This window comes from Lissotriton vulgaris, chromosome 1_1 (genome assembly GCF_964263255.1).
Source record: "Lissotriton vulgaris chromosome 1_1, aLisVul1.2, whole genome shotgun sequence".
In the NCBI taxonomy this organism is placed as follows: domain Eukaryota; kingdom Metazoa; phylum Chordata; class Amphibia; order Caudata; family Salamandridae; genus Lissotriton; species Lissotriton vulgaris.
The window spans coordinates 595394812-595416130 of record NC_141685.1 but is presented as its reverse complement, the minus strand read 5'-3'; the positions used below and the strand labels follow the sequence as shown (position 1 = coordinate 595416130).

General features: G+C 46.5%; 1 protein-coding gene across 1 annotated transcript in view; it reads right to left on the bottom strand.

The window, feature by feature from the left end:
• DNAI3 (dynein axonemal intermediate chain 3) overlaps positions 1-21319 on the bottom strand; it is a 1122635-nt gene that overhangs the window by 411311 nt on the left and 690005 nt on the right. Inside the window, exon 18 of the mRNA XM_086954055.1 lies at positions 737-800. Coding sequence (XP_086810181.1) covers positions 737-800 — 64 coding nt within the window. The remainder of the gene's footprint in view (positions 1-736; positions 801-21319) is intronic.

The following is a 21319-nucleotide window of genomic DNA, read 5'->3' as shown; positions in this document are numbered from 1 at the left end:
GCTGGAGCAGACTTGAAAATGTTGCCCCGTGTAAATGTGATGATTATTTCCCCCCAAGACACCTTGCACTTAATGTTCTTTTGCCCTTTTTACCATGATGCTAGGAAAAGGTTTATCCTCCCTCTACTAAAGAAAATGAATTTTATCCAGTGCAAACCTTCCTTATTGTTTTTACAATTGTTGGAATCTCATGTAACAATGTTTAGTGTCGCCAGCTTTCTTGTTGCGTCTGTAAGAAACAAGAGGGATTGACAGAAAGCTGCACTAGAAATCCAACCTTTTTAATATAATGCCATTGTAGCAGAATCAATTGCTCTACATTTAGAAATGACTGTTAACGTTGTTTTAAATGACCCTGTACTGTATTTTTTTATCTTGTATATCGCATTTTTAACCAATTTAAATTTTTTTTTTTTTTTTACATGTATAGCATACTTTTATGATTTTAAGTAATCGAATAAAGTAGTTTGACTGACTGACTGACTTTCCAATTCATTAAATCAGTATAAAAACAATTATCAAAGTTCACCGCACTGACAGCACTTACCTAAATCAACAAAATGAAACAATCTCGCTGTTTAAGTTGATATATATTATTTTTGGTAGCAATCTTTTTATTAGAAATGTGACATTTTCAACCTAAAACATAATTTCTATTACCATTACTGCAGAAGGATATTCAAACTTAAAAGTAACAAAGGCTAGGATGCTGTGAGGACAATATAAATAAACTTACTGCTCATTCTTCCACTGTCGTTGTCTTTTTCCATCTTCCAATCTGTATACACGAGTTCCCCATCCTAAAAGATTGTAAACATTAAATGAGTACAATGATAGCACTAAATATGATGGTCATACTGACATTTCCTGGTTTATGTATTAGACACATGCAAAAACTGATATCAAAATTCAGTGGCGTATCCATTATGTCAAACAGGAGAAATATTTAGCCATGTTGCAATCTGGCAGAAAATTGGCGGCCCAGTCATTGCAATGGAAGCAGTCCTTTGGCAGACTCACATGACTGCTGCACCAATCAAATGGTTTTGTGGCCTTACGTCATGAACGACAGTTACAATCAACGAAAGGCTGAATAATGTGGGCTGCTCAATAAGTGAATCACACAATAGCCAGTAACAGAGGAAGGCTTTCCTTTTGCTTTCCTTTTGCTTACCGTTTGGCTATTACTCTCGCTCCATATAGATAGTACACTCTCTGTATCCCAACAAAGGGGTTCTGGTTAGGAGTGGGTCGGTGTATTCCGACTCATGTGTTAACCCGTTTGCACAGTGATTGGAATTACAAGTTGGCAGGTATTTAACATAAACATAACATAACATAAATTATCAGGTGCGTTAAACAAGTTAACCTTCAATAAATTTCGACATGTCAAACCTGCCGATATTTAACAGGGGACATTTGTACAGTATTTATTGTGCACAATGCGGATTTTGGAACATTAAACACCAAAATACCCCAGGATATCGTTTTTTATGAAATACGATAAATTGCACTGTCACTCGAAATCAGGCCCAAAGTGTCTTTTCCGGACCTTACCAAGAGACTAGAAACAATCACAAGCTCTTCATCACCCTTGAGCGCCATCTGAAAAGGGTATGAAACTTTAACCAGGTTTGCCTCATGCGCTTACTCTCAAAGGTACATGTATGAAACAAATCAAATTGTTCACAGCAAAAATAAATGTTAAACAAAAGTAAAATATTTAAACTTGGATGAAGAGATGCTTTTGAAAAATTGAGAATGCAGGACATATTAAATACTTTCTTTATCAGATCCTTTCCCTCCGACCTGAAATAGAAACCTTCGGGCATTCAAAACAAGTGTTGAATGATATCATAGGATCATTTGCAAAAATACAAAAATACACCGGCATTCCTTAGTATTTTATATGCCCCGAAACAGCATGACCTCCTGGGCAAGATTCAACAATATGCCAGTGAAAGACGAGTTAGAGATAATATTGCTAGTGTTAATTACCATCAGTGCAGAACTCGCTTTAAAAATCTCAAGAATTCTTCAGATGGGAGATCAAATGGGTATTAAACATAGTACCCCTAATCCAACTATCAGTTAACAAATTAACCTCCCTATTACTGCATGCTTCTTAAACAAATGGAATTTTCTCCTCCTGCAGAACATCCCAGTTGAATTTTTCTTTAGGTATAGTTCAGCTTTATTTAATACGTCAATGTAACAAATTATTTTGACTCTCCTTTATCGATGTGTGTAATAAGATGATCGGCTACAGATCATCTTATTACACATCTTATTGTGCTTTTCTTTCAGTTGGCAGCACCTACCCATGGATGTTTACCTTTCCAAATGAATGATTAAATGCCGTCACTCAGTCAAATACAAGAGACTACCTCTTAGTCTCAGCATTCTTTTTTATTATAACTCTTTTTGTTTTAAGCTTAACATTAATGTCTTGTCACTTGTTCGCAGTCATCATACAAATATGTTGTAACCTTTTGCCGAGGAGATACCAAACAAAATATTCTAACATCAGAAATATTATGGCTCGAATCTATTTTATTGTTGCAGGGCGATATGTATAACAAGCCAGCAAGTCGCCGTGCTGAGCCATTCCATTGTTACGTCCTAATTGACGTGGGAGAGCTGAGAAAAGTTTCTTTTGAATGCTGCGCATAGGGGTAATTCAAAAGGTGAGGAATCCACAGGCAGATGTTTCCATCAGAAAGCACAGTGCAACAAAGTTTCAACAATACCCTACCTCTCCCCTCCCCGCCTACCCCAGGGTTACTCACTGCCCAGGCTCAAATCGGTTTCAAAATCTTTATGCGATCTTTAATAAAAGATGATAAAATCACAAGATAAAACACAACACAGTAAAATAGCAAACATTCCATCAAAATATAGCACTTAATGTAAACAATAAAATTCACGTAATAACATATGGCCACTATTTGTATTCAAATGGCTGGCCGCACTTACAAAGCCTGGAGAATCGACTACGATATTTGTAGAAGTATCCTGCTCATGCAGTGGCACCCCCACACTTATAACCCAGCACCCTGCCTTCAGAATTGAAAGGCCTGCCTTAGCGGTGACTTACAGGTTTTAAGTGTAGTGAACTCATATATAAGAATCTTATATCTATTGGTGCTAGCAACAGCTTACACAGGCTGCAATGGCAGTCTTGTAGTCACAGTTTGAGTGGTCTCTCATCGGTGGTACAATACACGCTGTACCCCATAGGAGACCCCAGGTGCACCTATGCCCTGGGTACCTCAGTACTATATACTAGGGACTTACAAGGGTACACCAGTAGCCAATTATGGAGGTACAGAAGTACTTACCATAGTCACATTTAGGGAGGAAGCACAATGACTGGGATCCTGATTAGCAGAATCCCAGGCAGACTAGTCAAAAAACATACTGACACCAGTAAAAAGTTGGGGTAACCATGGAAGCAGATCATACTTTCCTACAAATTGTTTTTATCTATGAAAGACAGCCAGTTAGGATTTGAAATCTTGTCTTGAAGCCCAGCCGCATTTCAACTTCCAAGTGTAAAATAGTTGCTACCACATATCCGCCCTGCTTCCCACCCTCTATCTGATACAAACCTTGGCTGACGACATCAGTGTTCAAAGTTAAGCAGGGTGCAGTTAAACGGGTATAAACATCCATAGAAGGCTCCTTTGTGCAGTAGAGACCTCATTTGAAGGCACACCGAGGAGCGCATCAAAATGCTGTGGCTGGGAAGCCTCAACCATTTCCCCCTGAGTAAATTGACTACAGTCAGTGGGTGAATTTATGTTCCGGGGACCAATAAAACATCAATCAAGTTCATCGAGATCCATTAGCAGTGCAAACTGATTGCTACATGGGATATTACAATTATCAGATAAACTATGAGCTGGCGGACCCTGAAATGGAACTGGATATCGGCCCAATTATGAGCATCTATAGAAAAAGCTATGGGGTAAGATGGTAGTACCATTTTATTCAACATAAGTTTGATCATACTGAGTCAAAATATTTCTGGCGATCACTGGATACCCGATGTTTAAAATTACGCAGTCCCCTTGCATAAATTTAGTAGAAGGACCAAACCAAGCCACATGACGAAGCATGACATTATCCTTAAAGTCCTGTGTGTTAAAGTTAGAGTGGTTAACTAACCAATGACACACCTTATTATGGAGCTGACTAGTTGACTCGTGGCTAGGAGGATCTTTGAGAAGGAAGTCTAGCTAAAGATAGGTCTGGATTCTGGAAGATGGTGAATGCACTGTATTTCAAGGACTTTAAAGGTCCTTCTTTAGTGGTTCACGTAGGTGAACTGGGTTGGATAGATCATTTTACGCAGATATATCAGTGTAAGATGGGCCTCCTATTGGCTGCAAACCAACCTGTCCCCCGGGAAGGTGATCCCCTCCTCCCCTTGGTTTTTGACTTAGAGGAGGTAAAAAGGGCTTTGTGGGGAATGCAGCAGCCTCAAGGCCGCTGGCCCCGATGGGGTACCTGGGAATGTTTTTTTGGAGCTCCAGGATCTGTGGGATTCACTTTTGGTGGTTGTGCTGCAAGCCATAATAAAGGAAGCCTATTGGTATCTTGGAACCAATCGGTTATTGTCCCGATATATAAAAAGAGAGATATGTCCATTCCGAAAAGTATAGGCCAGTCTCATTGCTTGAGTCCACCACAAAGCTAATGGGGTACCAACTGCTACACAGACTGGAGGAATGGGCAGAGTCAAATAATAACTTGGTAGATGTACAGTACAGTTATAGGAAGGGCAGGAGTTTGGTAGACCAGTGCCTCAAATAAAGCATGTTGATAAGCAAGTATGTTGTGGTGAAGAGAGTCGCCATTTATCTGGACTTTATGGACCTCACAGTCACCTTCGATTATGTTTCTCTCTCTAAATTGTGGTCCATTATGGCTAAAGATGGGTATTGAAGGCCCCATTATCACTTTTATAAGAGAGATCTTCTCGGTGCCTCTGCCTGTGTTTGCTTTAGCAGGAAAGATGAATGTGCTAGGCACTTTAAGATGGAGAGGGGTGTAAGTCAGGGATGTGTCCTGGCCCCCTTTCTTGTTTTCCCTTTATACAAACAGATTGGAAACAGTTTTGGTGGAGAGGTCCAGGGACGTACTTTACATTAGATCATGCCCACTCACTCTACTCCTATATGTAGGTATGCCGTGCTGACAGAATGAACTGTTTGAGCACTGTAGGGTCTCATATAGGGGTGGGCGGAATCTGCGGAATTGCGTTACGCAAATCTCAGCGAAACGGTAAAAAATCCCTGTGTACACGCAGAAATTCCGCGAACACGCAGAATTGCTTGTTCGTGATGCTTTTGACCTGTTTCAATCGCTGTTTGCATGCTCGGGGGAAAATATCTTGCAAACACGCATTTTGAGAAAGCAAACAAGCAAAAGAGTTCACGAAGTTGCGGAACGCAGAATTTTGGGCAATTTCACGTTCTCCGTGGAACGCGAAATTACCCAAATTCCACAAATTCCGCGAGCGGAACGGAATTTACCGCCCAGGCTTAGTCTCATAGAGGATTACACATTTTTTATGAAGGAGTTGCACCTCCAGGTGAATGAAAGCAAAAACTTCCCCACTTGTCTGTGGGAAACAGACCAAACCACTCCAAGTGTTCCATAATGGAAACCGTAAGGTGGAAGAGGCGGAGTCATTTTCGTACCAGGGTATTTTGTTCAACTGCAAGCATTCGTGGAAAAATATGGTTGTAAACAGAGCTTTGAAATTGGAAAAAATAACATTAGCCTTTCCAACTTACAAAGAAACTAGGGTCAAAGCCCATTCCAGCGATATTAAATTTTAATGCAACACAATCTATCACAACAGCCAGCTACGGGGAGGCTGTTTGGGGCATGGTGGATGTTGATGAAATCCAGTGAGTTGAGGGTATATAGCCTTACTCTGCTTCTGCTCTAATATAATATGCCATAGTGCGATGGGGTTGCCGTACATAATAGATATAATTAAGCTGGTAACATTATTGCTCTTGCACTTGATTTGGAAGGGGGACACGGTTGTTGTAAATCAGCTGATCTTGGAGGACGGCTCGAATGTAGAGTATGCCGTAGCGAATCCTTGGTTGCCACATGTAAAGTGTACCTTGGAGGATTTGTGTTTGCCTAAATTGTTTAACACTCCTACCACCTGTTTGACAGTAAGTAAGGTGAAAGCGAAGGAGACATTTTTAGCTAAGGCTGCTTTCAAAAGAAAGGAAGCTAACAACCAGAAATATGCTCTTCCCTTCTGCCCCGGGTTGATGTTAGTTCAGAATTTGCAGCATGGTTTCATACTCACTAGATTCCATATCAATTATCTCCCAATAATGATGGGGTTTCCTGTAGCTTGCTAGTCACTTAAGGAGCTCTGTTTGTGCCCATGTGACGGTGTGTCAAATCAGTCCAACCTGCACCTTATGTTCTTTTGTACTTTTTATCGTTCCCCGAGGCAGACGTTTATTGTCCCACTTACGCAAAGGAACAATTTTAGGCAGAATAAGCTAGGTCTATGTTTTATTTAAAAGCTGGATGGCCCACTGTTGTGCCAGGCGGTTGCACTTTACCTTTGTCAATGTCTGAAACTTAGATGTCGGCTGACACACTGAAAGGATGAATTGTACAATTTTATTAAGTAAGTTCATCAATGTTTTTAATGATTCTTATTTTTTTAGGTATATACTGGTTGTCTAGGTTTTACCTAATTGGTTCTTAACCCCTTCGCCGGGGGCACAAATTTCGCTGCGGCGCATGGGGGGAGGGGTGTGAGCGCAGCGCTGCTGTGCTCATGACGTAACCACGCCATCATGAGTCACGGGCGGCGTGTGCTCATGACGTGGTTCCGTCACGGCCCCGCCCGCTCATTAATTCGCCCGCACAGGTGGGGAATTAATGCCGCATGGGCAGAGCGGCAACAACGTCCAAAACAGATGGAAGCACTATTTCAGTATATTCTAAGGACACAAATCTCTTGGCCAAGTCAATTTCCTTTGATATGGCACTCACAGCTCTGGCCAGAAATACATCTGTTGTGGTAGGGTTGCTTCCCAGTGTAGTTTTATTACAGTTGCCTTTCTTTTGCCCCTAGCGACAGAAGTCAAGGCCTTGAACCAACTAAATGTATATACTGCAGTTGGCCACACAATATCCCCACAGGTTCGCTGCAAGACAGAACAGAAATTGACTCTCTAAAGTCAAATCTACTTACCACTTTGAAAACTGTAACTACTCAGATTGAAGGTTCAGTGTTCCCAGAGACAAACCAGGGGCAAATCTCAGGACCAAGAGACGAGGCCCAGCCTCGTACAGCCATGGACAGGTGCAGACAGGATCGCCCTTGGCGTGGGCTTTGCCAGGACGAGTCCTGCGCTGCTGGACTATTGCACATTTATTATAGCACTGATATGGCACAGGTGCAGACAGTTGCCAAGGAAGGTTGTGGGAAATAAAGGTCCCCAGTAACAGCGATTGCAGCAGCTCACCCCCCTGAAGTCCGCAGTAGCAGTGGATCAGTATTGGCTAAGTTGGGTGTCTCAAGCAAGCAATCTAAGCACAGCAGCAGCCCGTGATAAGTGAAGGTGCAGACCCCAAGGCACCGGGACTACAGGATGTTCTTATAGTGCTGATATGGCCAGGAGCAGATAGTAGCCCAGGAAGGCTGTGGGAAATGACATTCCTAGTGGTAACGACGGCAGAAGCTCACCCCCTGAAGTCTGCAGTAGTAATGGATCCATATTGGCAAAGTTGGGCGTTCGTGATAGGGGTGGCTCCTCCGCTATGGTGGAGGAGCGTCGCCCCACTGCTTTTAAAAGGTGAGTAGCAGAAACCTAAAATGATAATAACTTTGCATTATTCTCATTTTAGGCCGCTTTCTGCTGCTTTGCAGGCAGGTGAGTGGGTGGGGCTGCTCTGCTTTTTGAGCAGGGCAGGGGCGGAGTGGTTTGCCCACTCAAGCGCACAATGACTGTTTGTCCGGCCCTCTCGGGCCACTGAAGGACTGGGTTCTTTAAGACCCAGCGGTGCCAGGGGACAACACCTGAAACCTTCGTGGGTAACCTGCTCCGGCGTACGAATGACAGAGACACGGGACACTTCCGCGGCGTCAAAGATTCAAGGTTTATTTACTGCAGGGAAACACAGAAGTCACAGGAAGTACAACGAGTGTAGTTCGGGGAGACTGCTTCAAATTGGTTCTGTGGATCGCTCCTTTTATACAGAATTCTCCCATAGGTTTGCATAGCACACAAAGGTTTACGACCCAGTTCCCACAATTATCCCCGAGAGGGGTCGCTTTGGTCTCTTTGATACATACAAGGTCCGGAACATAAGTGCGGAAACATTTGGCGGTTCCCAACTGTAAAAACCCATCTTCCCACCATTAGTACATTCCAATCAGCAGTAAAACAGATCGAAGAAGGAACAAGAACAGGTGTGGAGGAAGATGGAAACAGTGGGGAGATTGGAAAGGGTGTAAAAGGGGAGGTATCGGGGAACACGAGCTACAGGCATCAAAGGGACGTGCCTAATGAGATGCACGGCTGAGACAATAAACCGGCACGGCGAGATGAGCCTCGAGCGGGGCCATCTGCCTTACAGTATCATCCCCCTCATCATAAAGACACTTACAAAGGACATGTGTCTTCCGCAAATATCTTGGGAGCCCCAGGGTCGCGAAGCGGACAACGTCCGTTCGCTGGCTACTTGAGGGCAACAGACAAAATGGATGCCGTATCTAAGATGGAACCCGTGGGTACAGATGAAAAACCCACGTAACAAACGAACGGTTTAAGTTAGCACAGCGAAACTGCGCACACTTACTAAACTCGTCATTTGCGGTTCATAGATACCAGACTCGACCATATTCGTGCGAGTCAAAAACACCACTTACAATTGTCACGGAACCTCAGACGCTCCTTTTGCCCTCATGTAGGCAAGCACTAGTCGGAATCATACTCGATATTCATCAGACCATCTAGATGTTGCTGTAGCATAGCTCTGTCCAACCGGGTTCCATTGGTAACAGGCGGCTGTCTCATACACGTTGTAGCACAGAGGCCACATAAGGCAGGACCGCACTGCACACAAAAGCAACACGTGAACAGGAACGCCACAACGACTCCGATGATCATCAGAATCTTCCAACCCCAAGTCGACATCAGGCCCCAAAACCACCCAAGTAGCGTCCAATCCCCTACATCCACGTGTATGGATTCAGAGATTTTATGTAAATTTGAGATGGCTTGATAGACAGTCGGAGCGTTATCAGGAATAAAAATACAGCAGCTCGAATGGATCACCTTACATACCCCACCTCGATCTGCTAAGATCACGTCTAAAACCATACGGTTTTGTAACGTCATAAGTCTATCCGCCTGAAGTTCTGTGGTGATATTACCAAGGGCACTGGCAGTAATATTAGCTGTCGATTCTACCACTCGAGTCAACTGTCTCAGGTTCCTACTATTAACCATAGGTCCCCAAAACGGGAGGAAACCCTTGAAAAAGTCTCCTGCCTCTTGACCGGCAGTATCCTCTTCGCTAATTACGCCTCTCACAACTCTAGTCTTGTGATAATCTGCATCTACAGTGAACGTCGGAGGCAACAAGTTTGCGATAAAACATGAGCCCATGAAATCAGAGGGCAACCATGCATACGCACGATCATGACAGACAAAGTAGGTACCCTTGGCAGCTAGAAACACAGGGGACGAGATCATCGGCAGCATGTCATTTTCAGTGCAAGCACTCTCTCCAAGTCGGGCTTTCGATCTTCGGCCACGACCCATTAGACAAAAGTTACCAATGTGGGGTACGACCCATATCGGAGGCGAGCTTTTAAGCTGTTTATCACTCGTGAGCGCACTGTACTCGACCTTACTCAGGACCCTATAGGCTTGTACCTCTTCCACTGGAATGAGCGACGGCTCATAGATATCTCTATCTAAGTCTTCTATCGCTATAGACAAAGGCTTATAGTACGAGCCAGGGCCAAGGTAGGGAGAACGTGGCTCTCGACTGGGGTGAGAATCTAATGCGCTTCGAAACATTGTTTGAAATGCTCGAGCAGACCCTTGGGAACTATACGGTAACACCAGATATGGAATTCCCTTATCCGTGGTATGCGGCATCAACCCACACACCCAACAATTAGTAGTGTTAACCACTAACTGGTGCTGGTGAAGGAGCTGAATAAAGGAATTGTTGCGGAATTCTGCACGTCTAGCCTGCTCGTGTTCGGGTAAGATATGAAAAGAATGGGGAGATGCAACGGTGGTAAGTTTAGGGTCAGGAGTAGGAGTAGGTATGGCAGGAGATAAGAAGCAAGACATCATGTAATACACCCCACCCGCCAATAATGCAGAAACAGTCAAAAGCAATACGAAAATTTGAAACATAAAACATTTGGTACGACTAAGTTGTTGTAGCTTGAACCTTTGCGCCTGAGCTTCTTCCAAGTCCATCAGCTTCGAAAATGCCATCCCCTACGACCGTCCGCAACGTTTCTTGACGCACTTCGTTCTGTGTAGCAGTAGTCAATCCCTAGGAGTTCCCAGGAACCGACGGTCTTTAACCTAGTGTCAAGACCTACTAACCAGAAGGAAGTACACGCGCGGCCCTACGGCCTTTATTCACAATTATGTGTATGCAAAATGTCTCTCAGCTGTGGAAGCAAAAATATGAGGAACGAAACTCAATGTATATAAACAAAAATAATTACAAAAGTACAAGTGTTCAAACTGATCGTGGAAAACGGGATAATGCAATTGTCAAGGGACAAAACAGGATCTTTTATTAGTCTTTAGTGCTGGATCGCAAAAAGTATCGGGTTTTCCCAGGACGTGTCTGTTCGTCAAACAAAGGATCCGTTGAAGAGACAGCGTTCTGTTGATCAGTTGAATGTTCTGGTCTTGAGTCTTTTGATGACAAATGTTCAACAGTGTCTTTCTGCTGCACTGAGGATTCTCCGACAGGTTGTGCGTCGCTAAAAGGTACAAACGCCGGCAATCCTTCGGTTTCAGTTGATGCAATGCCTCTCCTCACCCACGAGTCTGCCGGCAACGGAATAGGGACTTTTTTTGTATGGGTGGCATGCACCCAGTTTTTCCGACCCTCTAGACGAACAGCAGTTCTCGTGGCAAGGAGGACCTGGTAGGGTCCAGTGAATCTTGGCTCCAAGTTCTTCTTGCGCGTAAAATTGCGCGTCACCACCCAGTCTCCGGGCTGGAGCTGGTGGCCTGGACCCTCCGTCTGCGTCGGCAATGCTTCGTAAACCTGTTGGTGAATTAACCTCAGTTTAGCAGTCAAGTCATGAAGATAATCAATCAACATTGGGTACTCAAGATCACAGAACACACCCGGCCTAGGGACCCCCCAAACATTTGCAGGACGACCGAACACTATTTCATAGGGACTGAGCCCTACTCGGGAGTGTACGGTTGCCCTTGTTGACAGTAATGCTAAGGGTAAAGCGTCAGGCCACGAGAGACCAGTCGTAGCCTGAATCTTCGCTAGCTTCAATTTAAGGGTGCCATTGTACCCTTCAACCAAACCAACTGACTGGGGATGATTGGCGCTATGGAATTTTTGATTAATTCCAAGGCCCTTACACACACTCTTCATCACACTCCCCACAAACTCACTTCCGTTATCCGACCATACAATCCGAGGCATTCCGTACCGAGGAAAGTATTCCTTCAGTAGGATTTTCGCAGTAGACAAAGCAGTGTTGTCCTTAAGAGGGTAGGCTTCGATCCATCGGGAGAATGCGCAAACCACAACTAAAACGTACTTCAAGTTATTGCATCTCTCCATATGGATGAAGTCTAGTTGGATCACCTCAAAGGGACATGAAGGGGGAGCAAAACTACCAGGAGGAGTTGGGGTTCCCTTACCAGGATTGTACAACATACAAACCATACAATTCTTAACCAAGCGTTCAGCACATTTCGTGATACCATCATTCTTCCACACAGGAGACAACAACTTACAAATACCTTTCACGCTAATATGTGCTAACCCATGCGCCATTGTCACAACAGGCAGCACATACGCATCCGGCAACATCCATCTTTTCTGTTCCGACAAATCAATCCAACAACCATTCGCATCCAACTTTCCAGTACTTTCTTTCCACTTCGTCTTTTCAGTCTCAGTGGCCTCATTCTGAATTGCTTTCACACTCTCGATAGTGTCCTCACACATACTCGATTCTGTAGGCCACCTAACCGAACTCGTCACATACATTCGAGTGCTAAGGTTCCGGTCAGTCCCCTTAGCAGTCTCATCCGCAAACGCATTACCACGACCAACATCATCCGTCACCTTACGATGCGCACTACATTTAACAATCGCTACCTGCTTAGGCAACGTAAGTGCATCCAAAAGATCATTCACAAGCTGACCATGCTGAATCTTCGTACCATGCGATGTCAGAAAACCTCTCTCTCTCCACAACCGTCCAAAGCTATGGGCGACGCCAAAAGCATATTGGCTGTCGGTAAACACATTCACACGTTTCCCTTTCGCTAACACACACGCTCTAGTTAGAGCGATCAGTTCTGCAGCTTGGGCAGAATTCTGATTTAATCTTGCAGCCTCAACAACAGTATTCAACGTTACAACAGCATATGCAGTAGTCACATCGCCATTCGGTAATTTAAAACATGAACCATCCACATACAGCGTTCCATCTGGATCTTCCAAAGGAGTGTTTTTAAGGTCCACTCGACCTTTTGTTTCTTCCTCTGTCCTCAAATAACAGTCGTGTTCTGTTATTTCATCTGACTCTGAACTAATTGGTAACAAAGTCGCCGGATTCAGAACATTGCAACGTTTTATCTGAATGTGGCTTGCCAACAGCGTCAACTCGTACCCAGACAACCTTGCACTCATCAAGTGCTGAGTTTTCGTACGATTTAAAAGAGTGTCGACTGCATGCGGAACCATCACCGTAAGCATATTATCCATGACCAGTCCTGCTGATTGTCGGATGGACACCGCAGCTGCCGCTGTTACTCTCAAACAACTCGGCAATGCTCTAGCTACCGAGTCCAAGGTCGAGGAAAAATATGCACATGGACATTGCTTACCACCAAAAGGTTGCGTTAAGACACTCAAAGCACAACCTTCCCTCTCGTGAACATATAATGTAAACGGCTTACTGTAGTCAGGAGTACCTAACACAGGAGCCGAACACAATGAATCACGTAATTCAGAAAAACTTTTCCGACATTCTTCCGTCCATGGTAAAGGAGTTGAAACATCCTTGCACGTGAGAGCTACCAATGGTTTCGCTAGCAATGAAAAATTTGGAATCCATTGCCTGCAGTACGACGTGATACCTAGAAAGGCACGCACATCTCTTTGGGTTGTTGGCACAGCCATTCGCGCAATTGCTGCAATTCTCTCTGGGGTCAACCGCCTTCCCTCCTTTGACAATAAGTGACCTAGATAGGTTACTTCTTGACAACAATATTGGAGTTTAGAAGGTGACACCTTGTGATGTAAATCGCAGAGATGTTGTAGCAACGACACCGTAGCAATTTTGCAAATGTCCTGAGTATCTGCAGCTACCAATAAGTCATCAACGTATTGGATTAAGGCCGCACCAGCCGGCAATGAAAACGCATCCAGTTGACCCTTCAAGGCTTGACTGTAAATCGATGGACTTTCACAGTAGCCTTGAGGAGCGCGTTTGAACCGGAAGCTGCGCCCACCAAGAGAGAAACCGAAAAGGTCTCTGCTCTCTTCTGCAATGGGAATGCTGAAGAACGCATTCTTCAAATCGATCACCGAAAACCAAGATGCAGAAGCTGGAATCAGAGTCAGTAGCGCCGTGATGTCAGGCACAACGGGGAACTGAGGAATCACAATTTTATTCACCTCCCGTAAATCGATAACAAAACGATAAACAGGTGGTTTCGAAGGATCAGTACGTTTTAGAATGGGCAGTACAGGGCTGTTGCACACGTTTCCCCGTGTTTCTTCAATTACGTCTTTCTCGATCAAATCATAGATGATCGCTAACAATGCTCGTTCACCATCAAGAGAGATACGATACTGGGGAATACGTGGCAACCGCACATTAGATTTCAACTGAACAACATAAGGGGAGATGTCAAGCAGGCCCACGTCATTGGGACCTGTTGCCCACAAAGATGCAGGAAGAGAACTCAATTCCGGTGGAAGCTTATCGAGAGACAAGTACATAGGAGAGACAACCCTCTCTCCTAAAGTAAGCTTTACACCCGCAGGAGAACAATACAGAGTTGCATACAAGCGTTTTAGCAAATCCAGGCCCAAAAGATTTTCACCACAACCCGTGGTCAAAATCAACGGAGCTTCTAGTTCACGAGGCCCAATTGTAAGGGGCAGAGGGCGCGAAACTGGATTGCTAACGGGGGCGCCAGAGAATCCAACGGAAACATTTGTTAAGCCAGACAAAGGTGCGCCAGGGAGTTTCAAATGCTTTATGGAACTTTTCGCTGCACCAGTGTCCAACAGAAAAGGCTCAACGACGCCCGATGTAGCAACTGCGACGTAAGGCCCTCTCTGATCAACCGGAACTGATACCACTCCCTCTCTTTGTCTATGGCTGTCCTAGTAATTACTGTCGTCAGTTCCCTGATCGACGTAATAATCGTCTACATTGTACTGCGCAGATCGTCCTTGCGATGATCCACGTTGATCAAAACAATTATCGGAATTTGATGAGTTATCTGAACGGTCATTTTGAGCACCACGACCTCTACCGCGTGATGTCTGCTGCGAACCACCACGACCTCCTCTCGATGAATTACCGCTATTACGATCGTTTAGAGCAGGACAATTGAATTTTAAATGACCCTCCTGTCTACAATAGGCACATTGATTGTACCCCAACGAAGATCTTTGGGAAGAGGAGTCATTTCGGGATTGTGATCGATTCGATTGTGGCTGCGATCTATTTTGCTCCGAAGCATTCTGATTCGAACGCGGGGGATAGGCCTGCTGTAACAACACTTTAGTTTTGAGTTCTTTTCGTCTTTTTATCGGCGCGGTCGTTCTCCTCTTTTTCTCTATTCTCGTAATATTGTGCTGTGGCCAGTATCTGAGCTGAGGTAGAAACGGCCCACGCACTTTCAGAGTTTTTCAATTTATTGCTCAAATCGGGCAATAAGTTAGAGACAAATTTGTCCACAAACAACCGTTGACCACCCTCAGTGCTCATATCCTGACCACTATGATCAATGAATGCCTCCTCGAATCTCGTAAAGAAGTCGGAGACACTCTCGTCCTTTTTCTGTCTGCAAGCTGACAATTTGTCCCAATTCACCCTCATAGCTGGCATAAGAGTTTTCATTAGCGTGATTATTCTTTGAGGAAGAGCAGCAATCAACTGCTCGGGTTTAGCACCACCAGTTTGCAACCCATCCGCCGCTACAATGGCAGCCCAATCACCACCTAATTCGTTTGGATGATTCTCCTGACGAATCTTAGCCCATACCGGTTGAGGTACGACATTGCCGAACAACATGTCGATATCGGCAAGATTCATTATCGTAGCATCTACGAGCTGCGATAATTCTTTATAGTACCCTGCAGGATTTTTGCGAGGGTCAGGCAAAGATTGCTTCACCTGTAACACTTCAGAGCGCTTCCATGGGAGATGTATCCATACTCTCTGGAAGTGTGCCAATACCGGAGGTTGAGCCTGTGGATTAGCTGGCATCCACACCGGTGGAACTTCCCGCATGGGAAACTGACCGGACGCATCGAACTGACTTTCAACATCCTCAACGAACAGGGCTTGGGGTATAGGAGTGGGACGAAAAGATAGCAACCGCTCGACAGCACGTCGAATGTTGGTATCCACTATCAGTCCAGTCGAGAACTGAAGCTGCAAATCAGACAAAGCGGACAGCACCTCGTCAGGTGCATCGGCCGATATCTGATCACGAAGGACCTTACACATTTCTTCGAATACGTATCTTTGCGTCGGTTCATTGAATTGGCAAAACGTGTCAAGTACAGTACGTGGTGGATTTCTAAGAGGATGCGTCATCCAACCCATCGCCATATTGTATAGCGAAGCACGTTCCCTGTTACCGGGAAGCTGACTACGTCTCTGAGGACCATCTGAACCAGCGGACCCAAGAACAGGTCCGAGAGAATGGAAGAAGCTAGCCGCAAGAGGAGAAGTACGACTACGAGTAGAGGGAGAAGTATAACACACAGGACTAACAAGCGAAGGAGTAGAGACAGAAGCAACAACAGGAGTTAACAGAGCAGGAGCAGTAGCGGGAACAGGAGTATGTGGAAGCGGAGGAGCAGTAGGGATAGCAACAGGCAAGGGAGCAGGAACAGTCGGAAGAACGGGTGCAGGTTGAGGAACAGGCGGAGGAAGAATAGGTGGGAGAACAGGTCCAGGGGGAGCCACAGGGACTGCGGCACCCTGTACATACGGAGGTGGCAACTTCATAAGATAGGACATTAAGGGATCCTCAACTATTTCTTCCTTCTTTTCCGGCTCCGTAGGCAAAGCAGGATAGCATTTATCTATAGTCATACGCTGTAGCCTATCGAACACTTCCTTTTCCTTAACCTCCTTGTCACGCTGAAACTGCTCTGCTTTCTTTACAATGGTAGCAACACCATCTCTTTGATTTCGTTTAGTCTGTCTGATTTCTTTCTGTCGGGCTTCTTTACGCCACAACCGAAAGGCGTCAAACATGGCCGGCCTTGACTTTTTCTCGAACAATTTAGCCTCTAGGTTATCTAAGATCGGGGTCTCAAAGCTACCATGAGGTGGCCAACTAAGGACACCGTCCTTCTTAGTATAGCGAATCCAATAATCATTAAAGGTAATCGGGCCGAGCCCGTGTTTGCTGTACAGTTCATAAGTCGGAGTTCCAACCGGAGGTATCGGACACGAGTCCTCCAGTCGGGAATCCGCACCACAACGTCTGAAACAACTAAACAAAGTACTGCGACCAGGCATCTTGCACACTAGCCGAGTTTCACAAACGTCAAGGGTTACGGGATTTACCAAGTCCCTGCAAAAAGCAAAAACCCTCGGTTTTTGGCGACTGCAGACGTCAAATATCACAACAAAGTACCAAGAACTATAAATGCAATGGAACCATGCAACCACTAAGCAACCACAACCAAGAACTCTGGGAGCGACCCACAAATACTTAACTCAAAGATCGATGGCGTCACCAGGAAGGCCCGTCAGTCGTCTCGCTATACCAAGGTCTACGCCAGGCGCCAAAACAGGTCTACAGTTAGGGCAGCAGTCCGTCGCAGCCGTCAGGAGGCGGGAATCTTCGCGGGAAAAGTCTTCGGGCCACTTGTTTCGACAACAGGATCGATGAAGCGGAGTGCACACGAAGTTCCTCACGATCGTCGGGCTTGGACCGGTACCACTGATGCAGCCCCAAGTTGGGCGCCAACTGAAGGACTGGGTTCTTTAAGACCCAGCGGTGCCAGGGGACAACACCTGAAACCTTCGTGGGTAACCTGCTCCGGCGTACGATTGACAGAGACACGGGACACTTCCGCAGCGTCAAAGATTCAAGGTTTATTTACTGCAGGGAAACACAGAAGTCACAGGAAGTACAACGAGTGTAGTTCGGGGAGACTGCTTCAAATTGGTTCTGTGGATCGCTCCTTTTATACAGAATTCTCCCATAGGTTTGCATAGCACACAAAGGTTTACGACCCAGTTCCCACAATTATCCCCGAGAGGGGTCGCTTTGGTCTCTTTGATACATACAAGGTCCGGAACATAAGTGCGGAAACATTTGGCGGTTCCCAACTGTAAAAACCCATCTTCCCACCATTAGTACATTCCAATCAGCAGTAAAACAGATCGAAGAAGGAACAAGAACAGGTGTGGAGGAAGATGGAAACAGTGGGGAGATTGGAAAGGGTGTAAAAGGGGAGGTATCGGGGAACACGAGCTACAGGCATCAAAGGGACGTGCCTAATGAGATGCACGGCTGAGACAATAAACCGGCACGGCGAGATGAGCCTCGAGCGGGGCCATCTGCCTTACAGTATCATCCCCCTCATCATAAAGACACTTACAAAGGACATGTGTCTTCCGCAAATATCTTGGGAGCCCCAGGGTCGCGAAGCGGACAACGTCCGTTCGCTGGCTACTTGAGGGCAACAGACAAAATGGATGCCGTATCTAAGATGGAACCCGTGGGTACAGATGAAAAACCCACGTAACAAACGAACGGTTTAAGTTAGCACAGCGAAACTGCGCACACTTACTAAACTCGTCATTTGCGGTTCATAGATACCAGACTCGACCATATTCGTGCGAGTCAAAAACACCACTTACAATTGTCACAGAACCTCACCACCCAAACCAGTCATGCGCATTGTCCCCTTCTCCATGCAGGCTACAACAGCCTGCAGGGAGAACAAGCCCAGGCCCCCTTTCCGTGGCTGAGCATCAAACCAGGATGCTCACAACCAATCACAACGCTGCTGCAGCGTAGTGATTGGTCAGGGGCGTCCGGGTGCTCACCAATCACAATGCTGCCCTGCAGCTTTGTGATAGGTTAGTAGGGTCTGTTTCCTGTTCCTCGATGTGCTCAAGGAGAGCAGGAGCAGAAATGCGGGACCTGGCCGGTGGCAAGGTAAGTTTATTGCTAATGTTTTTATTTTATTTTATTCATGTGCGACCCCCTCGTATGACCCCCACCATGTGATTCCCCCATCCTCGTGATATTCCCCCGTGCCCCCCTGTGATTCCCCTGCAACCCCGTGCGATCAACCCACCTCCACACCCACACCCACGAGCCATGATGGCCTCCGCTGGTGACAGAGCAAGTAATTTAAGCACAGCAGCAGCGCATGATAAGTGAAAGAGCAGGGCAATATAAATAACAAGCCAACAACATTAAGCATAGTATCGCTTATGAAAATAGTCAAAAAAGCACAGTGCAACAAGGTTTTAACAATACCCTACCTCCCCCACGTCCCCCCAGGGTACACAGTGCCTATAAACATGTGAAAAAGGTACTAAACATCAGGTGTGGGGTCCGTCCTCCTGGTCCTCTCAAGTGGAGTAGATGAATTCATATTGGTTAAGAGTAGCAAATGCAGGTATTTGGGGCACGTCAATTCCCAGAATTCTTTGTACAGGAGAGTTATATATGGTTGCCAACGTTCCCTGTAGGAGTCATCTTGGGATGTTAAGACTAGGGTGAGATTCTCCAGGCCCAGCACATGCCATAAGCAGTGGAGCCAACCTAACCTAGGTATGTCAGGAGTGTGGCGGTACCCCAACGCACAAGAATAGTCTCGTGGGTTGCTCCTAGTGCCAGGCCAATGTGACGGCCACTGTGGGATTTAAGTGGGAAGGTAAACGCATGTGTTGTCACAGGATTGTGTAAGCAGGGAATCGATGTAATTGTGTATCTATGTCATTTAGAACTGCATTCCAGAATTGTGCAAGTTTGGAGCATTTCCAGACTATGTGGAGTAAAGTCCAGGGTGACCCACATTACTGTCAACAGTCCGTGATGAGCGCTGGTTTACCCATATGTAAGCGAGGGGGCATAAGATTCCAATAGGTGGTGATGTTAATGGCCGTCCCAATGCAAGGGATGTTGCATGCTCTATGGTACACCTTGTCCGATTCCTTGTGAGTTAGCTATCTGCATAATTTGAGTTCCCAGTGTTTCTGCCCTGGTGTTTTAGGCAAAAAAAGAGGTGTGTGATAAAATACTGTACAGTTCCTTGACCAGGCATTTGTCTGCAGCCTTTGTTATCAGCCACCTTCTCAAATGCTGTAGAAGGGTGTTGTGCACCGGCGAGAGCCAGTATCTGACCTGTATGTAACATAGTCCCTCCATTTATGGGAGCGCAAAGTCCACTTGCAGTCGCTCAAAGGCGAGAGGACCATCTTCATAAAACTAGTGGCCAGGAAATTGACAGCTGACCCCTGCCATAGGTAGCCCTCCCTAGGTGTGACAATCCTGTGGGAGGCTCGGCCCACATTGGTCTGAACAGGTGAAGGAGGCATTGAAACAGCCATGGAGATGTGCTATATCCATGCCCCAACCTGTTACTGGCTCTGGAGAGAGCAGACATGGGGAAGGACAGGCCACAGAGAGGAGCGCTACAGACTAAGATGGACCAGTACACAGCACAGGGTGGAACCCCACCAAGAGAATTCCCCCTCTGTTGCTAAGGGCGACCGCTGAGCCTGTCTCCAGGCTAGGTCGCCCCCACGCACAGCTGCCTGCCTGCTGCCTGCCAGGAAACCAGTTAGCCACAGCTGATTCCACTTCCTGATTCTGCCGCTTGGACGACCCAGCCGCCGCTGAGCCGCCCGCCCCAGACTCTTCCCGCCGCTGCCTCCCTGCAGCCCGCCCCCCGCCAGCCCATTCGCCGCCCCGCTCCCACCACCCAGCTGCTCCTCCGTCCTGGCACCTTACTTATGATGACCTCAGAGCGACCGCGCAGCGGACGCACGCAGCGGGCACGCCGATTGTGCGCCGATGGTGCGCCAAAGGCAAGCCCGTCTGCGCCCATCCGTGCCTGGAACCCTGGATCCCGTCAGGTGCCAACGTACCCGACGAACCTACGACACCGCCACCCTCCGCGCACTCAACACCGCCGGAACCCCACCTGCTACCTGGCCACCCCGAAACGCACCCACGGACCCTTCACCTGCCAGGAGTGCAAATTCACCTGCATCCGCCCAGGACCAGCACCCGCCAAACCTACCACCAGAAAGAATCACCTCAAGTGCATCCTGCTCAACACCTGCTCCATCCACAAGCACGCAGTTGAACTCTGGAACCTCCTAGACACAACAGCACCGGACTTCGCCTTCCTCGCGGAAACCTGGATGAAAGCCTCCTCAGCCCCGACATCACCATAGCCATCCCGGAGGGCTACAAGATCACCTGGAGGGACCGCATCAACCAAAGCGGAGGAGGCATCGCCATCATCCACAGAAACACCATCCGCATCACAACCAACTCAGACGACACCTTCACCACCGCCGAACACCTGCACTTCCAGAGTCACACCGACCCCAGGACTACCCTCAGAGGCACCCTAATCTACAGACCCCCAGGTCCACGCACTCAATTCAGCAAAGCCATTGCAGACTTCGAAAGCCTGCACGCCCTCGCCTCCCCAGACTACATCCTCCTAGGAGACCTCAACTTCCACCTGGAGAACAACAACGACAGCAACACCACCACCCTGCTGGACAACCTTGCAAACCTCGGACTCAAGCAACTGGTGAACACCCCCACCCACTATGCCG